Consider the following 6540-nt stretch of genomic DNA (forward strand, 5'->3'; position numbering starts at 1 on the left):
ACCTGGATGGCCGAGTGTTAAGGTGTCAGCCTATCACTTTGGAGACCGGAAAACAAATTCCTCGGTCCAGTCCCTCACCAACTCGCTGCCCCATTGTGGGCCTGGCCGAACCCACGATGGGCATGTTTAAAAGTCTTTCTTAGTATCCACAGGGCGCTAAGAAAGACTTTTAAAAAAGAACTTCTATTATTTTTTTTTTAATATAGTAACATTGCCAATAAGTTTTAATTAATGAAACGAGTTGTGATTTTTGTATTGTTTTAAATCTTCCCAAATACGGGTTAAATCCCCAATCCCGTGTACAGTTTGTTAGAAAACTTTCTTAATAAATTTCCTCAAATTACGATATTGTGTGTGGTCTGCAGAGAAAATTTATCAAAAGAAATAAAAATCATATAAAAAATAAAAACTTTTTACTTACTATTGTAAAATTATCAGAAAAATGATTTAATTTACATTTTTTCTCCACTTCGTATTATTATTTTCAAATCATTTTTTAGAATCATATTCTCACGTCAATGCAAAAAAAAATTTAAATGGGACCAACGAGTTAAATAAGAAAACTAAATGCGAAGTTTGTTATCTTCCGCGATGCGATACTCTTCCTCTTCCACCAAAATTTTTGGCTCTACCACCGCTTCCTCGAGCAGATCCTCCGCGAGAAGAGGCGCCAGCGCCTCCTCCTCCTTTAACTTTGGGTGGAGGAGATTTAGGACGAAGGGCTTCTATTCTCTCCGTACATCCCGTCAGATAGTCGTTGGAGCCTTTACCAAAATAAGAATTATACGTTTCATTGTTAAAATTACTGTTGGTTAGATCGGGTCCCAACGTCAGCCATCCGGGACGAATCGTGGTATCTCTTCCGAAAATGTGCAGTCGCCTTCTGCCTAAACAGAAATGTTCAATGATGTGGAATATCTCTTCTGGTTTTTCTATACTTCCATATTCGGGTTCCTCTGATATGATCAAATCTATGTCAATATTAGCATGGATGAAATCACCGTCGGTGCTGCGTCGAACCGTCCCCTTAATACCCATTAAGCAATGTTCCTGTTTTGAAGGAAAAAAAAAATATATATATAAATAATTTATATATTTTAATAAATTTATACTAATTTCTTAAATTTTAAAGATAATGTTTACTCTATGCTAACATTAATTTAATGATAACGAGCAATTATTTATTGTGACATCGTCACAATGCCAGGTTGCAATTTGTAATCATATTTTTAATGTATTTAATTTAATATATATGCTCGCCACCTCAAATTAGTAGTGCCTTGCTCCTGTACATCATACTTTTTCTTTAACAATAGAGTCGTGCCGATCATCTAACAAAAGAACAGGAAAATTTTTGAATTGAAATAACGACTTCTGGTTTGCATCGAAAGTTCTTATATTAGGGGCAGGAGGCCCCAATTAACTATAGAGACCTACAGTTAATTTTAATTAATTTGAAAAAATTGTAACCTATAAATTCCCAGCTGTTATATACACTACTGGTCAAAAGTTAAGCATAGATCACAAAAAGCTAAATAAAAGCCTAAATAGCCTAATGAAAATTAGTGTATAGGTATCATTCAGTATGAGAACTAACATTTTCCTCTTAAAATAATACAAAATGTATGTATTTTATAAATATGCAAATGAAGAACACTTGGAAAATACTGACATCTTCCCAGAGAGTGCTAGTTCTTCTGAAAGGGTGCTGTAGACAATAAAGAACAGAAAGCAAAATTGATAAGGTGCAAACAGTACATAATCATGTCCAAAGATGTTTACAGGATTCAGAAAGACGGAAAGCTGATGGAAGATTACAGGCTGATCAATTACCGATGTGGAAAGATTCATCATTCTGTTATCTTAAGGCTTTAGAGACAATTTCAAATAAATTTCCTCAAATAACGATACTGTATCGATACTGATAAAACATACTGAATAACGATACTGATAAAACAGGTGAGAAGACCTGTTTTAGGTTGTCCATGAGTGACAACATCTTGGGATGATCATTATATATGGCTCCTAACCAAAAGAAACAGTGTGGCATCTGCATCATCTCTGCATACTAGCTTCATTTCATCCACAAGAAGGTAGGTATCTGTCCCAACTATTAGCAGAAGCTTTCACAAGACTGAACTTTACACCCATCAATCGATGGTATGTGTGCTTTTAACCTCCAGATAGGCAGGCCTGCCTGAAGTGGTGTCAGACTGGACTCTAGAACAATGGGCTCATGTCTTGTTTATGGATGAGTCTAGTTTCTCCCTAGAATCTGACAGCAGATGTATATTGATCTGGAGGGAGATTGGAACTCAATACAAATCATAGAACATAAGGAAAGTTTTTAGTGGTGATGGAAAGACTGTATGGGCTGGGTTTTCATTAGGTGGATGCATTGACCTCCATATGTTTGATGGCAGTTTCATTACTTCTCACAGATATCAGGATGAAATACTGGACCACTATGTCAAACTTTATGCTGGTGCAATCAGAGATGATTTCATTTTAATGGATGATAGTACTTGTCACATCCGAGAAAACCTGGTTGACCAATATCTTTATGAAGAGGGAATAGAATAAATGAATTGGCTTGCACATTCTCAATTTCATAGATCATCTAAGGAAATCTCTAAGGAGATATGTTTCAGTGTCATACCTCTTCCACAAACCCTTGACCTCCAAATCACTCTTTTGCATGAATGGCAATCGCTGCCTTCTCAGTTTTTGCAATTTCTTATTGAAGGTATGAGTTGACACTGTCAAGCTTGCATTAATGCTAGAGGTTGCTATAAAAATTTGTTGAATTACAATAGGTAAACTAAAGAAAAAAGAAATTCATTTACATAAAATTTACCAATATGACATAAAATTTCTTGGGTAAATACCTTCAGAGTAAGGCATTCATTTCTGCATGAAAATTAAGTTTATGACATTTAATCAAGCAGACTTTATTTCTCATATACCTGAAAGAGTTCTTTGCTTAGGCACCATTTTAGTGATTTTAGGCAATAAAAAAATGTTACATCAGTCCTTCTGACCAAAATTTAATTTAAAATAATCTTCCCACTAATAATATAAAATTAAAAACTAGACAAATATCAATAAAAAAAAATTTAAAAAATAATAGAAGAAAAAAAAAGTCAACCTGAGAAGTTACTTTAAAAACCACTGGATGAGAATAGATTCAATAGCCAAAATAGTAGGGAAGAGCACCACTATAGGAACAGTAAAATTGAGCAATTTTTTCTTCTGATTATTTTAAATGTACTTAAAAAGTGAAGTGGATGCAATAGAACTAATCTACATCAAATAAGCTTCTCCTACTCAAATTTTTGGTTAAAATTCCATGACATTCTTTGACTTCTCCTGACCAACTTTGTACAATTCCTTGATCCTCACATCCCTCACAATATGCCATGTTGACAAAATAAAACAGCGTTTGACTTACTATGCTCATAAGCTATTGCTTCTGTACCTTTTAATTAATTTTTTTCTAATTAGCAGTTATAGATTTTTATAATTGATGAATTATTAAAAATTAAATGTTTTATTAAATTTATACAGTTTACCGTTATTAATCCACAAACATAAATCTATATAGCTTAAAAAAAAAGCCATTATTTATTTATCATTCATTAATAAATTCTGAAATTTTCCTTTAAAGTATTTTTTAGTGTTCAGTACTTGAAGTTCATCCTTAACTGATATTTTTGAGCCTTATAAAAATTTTTTCTGAGGTCATCGTCATAAATAAATTCTGCATTTTGGATGTCAAAAAGTCTGTTAATTATGTTAAATCTATGTTAAAAATAATAATCATCATTTATGGCACTGACTTCAATTTTACTTCTATTAGTCAATGTATTGCATCAAGTTAATAATTGTACACTCCTCAAAAGTGAATATGCAACACCATAAAACACCATAATGCATGCAGCCACATGCAAATTGCAGGACAATTAGAGATGACCAAAAGACGCAAATGATTGTGCTTCATATGTATGCATCAAGTTGTGTGGTACCCAGTTTTGGGCTATAAAGACCAGCAGCCAGCTTGAGCCATAAATGCTACTGTATCAGTGATGATGTGCACCAGCCAAACTTTTGAAGTAGTGTAGAAAATGTCTTGGAGATGACAATGAACCGAATACCACCAGTTAACGGCTGGGGAACAATTTTTGTTTTAAATTCCATGACCTTCTTGACCAACTTTGTACAAATTCCCTGACCCTTACATCCCTTACAATACATCACATTGACAAAATAAAACAGCATATGACTTATAACTGTCATCTCAAACAATAAGTGTTATATGTAATAAGACTTACTTATTAAATCTAAAACTGTAAAAAATGTAAAAATTAAAATTAAATTTTGGCTGACTGTATTTATATCAAAATATATATAAATAAAATACATCGAAGCTACAAAACTGTCTTTGTGTTCCATTTAATGATAGAACATGAAGACAATTTTTTTAGGTTTTATATATTTTATTTATATATATTTTGATGTAAAAATTAAAATTAACTCATTTGATATGGTTTGCAAAGTTTAAAGAACTGCTTATGAACTTGGTCTTTAGGTATAGCATCAAAAAATAAAAATTGATGAATAGCACTTATGCATTCTTTACATTTCTATTATACACACCCCACACATTTTACTGTAGTAGTTTTAATATTCTTATTATCAACAGTGTATCTTTATTTACATTGTAAAGAAAAACTTAATAAAACTTTTGAAAAACTGGAAGAACCACATGTTTTTAAGTACAAAATACCCCAATGACATGCATTAACCTAGTATTTCTCAAACTTCACCTTCTGGAAAAACCTGTTTAATACATTTTAATGTTCCATTAACCTAATTTGCATAGTTTGCTGTCAATATATTTGCCTAGACCTAAAGGAATCCATGAACCACACATTGTTGAGAAATCTGCTATCTGAACTATCTCAATCACCTGGACATGAAAATTTTTACTATTCAGCACTACACACCGCACAAAAATTTTCAGTGTTTTAGATGATGCTTTCAATGATGTCATATAAAGAAAGCAATTAAATATCTCAGAATGGATAATTTATAATGCAACACCTGAAAATCTTGCAAGGAGGAATGTGTTGCAGGAAAACGATTATTTAAATTAAAATAATTTAACTTAAATAATGTAAAGGAGTGTTTTAGAAGTTAGACAAAATGTCCACAGTGAAAAAAATAATTTCAATAATATGAAAATTTTACTTTTTACAATATTTATTGGTGTTCATTATTTGAAGTTCATGTTACTGAAATTTTTAAGCCTTATAAAAATTCGTTCTGAGGTCATCGTCATAAATAAATTTTGTACTTTTGGATGTCAAAAAGTCCATTAATTACTGTCTGTGCTAAAAATAAAAATAATCATTTATGGTACGGAATTCAATTTTATTTCTATTAATCAACATAGTGCATCAAGTTTATAATTGTATATGCTAGTCTATGATGATGAAAACATGCTTAAATTAAAGCATTCTTTGAATCTAAAATATGTACGTTAACTTATCAGTTTAGTGTTGCATGTCAAATTGTATGGTAGGCCTACTTACTTGTATGATTTAATATGAATTTTACATAATCTTTTTTATTTATTCCTATAAACTTAAAATTAGAAATAATTCATACATAAACATTCATATTTAATTATCTACTAACTTTTGTTCTTTGGAAAATTGCTCTGGATTCCAGATTTTTTGAATGACATGGATTAGCTATGTTTGTCTTTATCCAACAAATATCTTCACATCTTCTAAATCCCCATTTTCTTAAACACTATTAAAATATTTTAAAGGTAAACTATCAATACAGTAAAAATATCTGAATATAATAAAATGATTTAAAAATATGTACTTGTCTTCCTAAATCAAGTCCATCAGATGATCCACACCATAGAAATATGAATGATCGAGGTGCTGCTACTTCTTCAATTTCCAGTTTCATAATCTACAAGTTTTTAAAATTAAAATTATTCAATTAAATGAAACACTTTAATCATTTAAACTTTTTTATACTAACTTAACATTAATGATTTATATAGGCTAGTCAGAATCGTACATATAAACTCCATTGTCAGTTGTAATAAAAATCTTCAATCAGCATTTGAAGCCAATTATATTGTGTTCAACATGTCTGACCTCAATGATTAACTGGCTTTGCATATTCTTCAGATGTGAATCCTGAGACTTATTTTCATTGAAGTAGCATAAGGATAAAATATACCAAATCAATGTAAAGATTTAACAGAGCCAAACTCATATATTAAATGAAATTTACTATTCTCAGTGTCTCCAAAGTATAGTGACAAACTTTGGATAAATTGAGGAAGCTCAAATTAAAGTTGTAATAAATAATTAATAATAAATTATTGTTAAAAATAAAATTGAAGATAAAGTCTGTTTAAAAAGGAACAACCATTTATTCACTTTCAATGTTCTGAAAAAACAAACTTTTGATAACTGACTTTTCTTTGTAGGCTACTTGCCGTCAAAATTAAAA

At 30.9% G+C, this 6540-nt stretch overlaps 1 protein-coding gene across 1 annotated transcript; it reads right to left on the reverse strand.

Moving 5' to 3' along the window:
• Nucleotides 1-432: 432 nt before the first annotated feature.
• On the reverse strand, nt 433-5988 carry LOC111639361 (N6-adenosine-methyltransferase non-catalytic subunit-like). The gene is made up of 3 exons (XM_023385232.1): nt 5896-5988; nt 5701-5817; nt 433-1050 (listed from the first exon to the last, which is right to left on the reverse strand). The coding sequence occupies exons 1-3, from the start codon at nt 5983-5985 to the stop codon at nt 580-582; spliced, it is 678 nt and encodes a 225-aa protein (XP_023241000.1). The 5' UTR covers nt 5986-5988; the 3' UTR covers nt 433-579.
• Between the last annotated feature and the right edge of the window lie 552 nt (nt 5989-6540).

This window comes from Centruroides sculpturatus, unplaced genomic scaffold (genome assembly GCF_000671375.1).
Source record: "Centruroides sculpturatus isolate CEXI.00-Female unplaced genomic scaffold, Cexi_2.0 scaffold1283, whole genome shotgun sequence".
Taxonomy (NCBI): Eukaryota; Metazoa; Arthropoda; class Arachnida; order Scorpiones; family Buthidae; genus Centruroides; species Centruroides sculpturatus.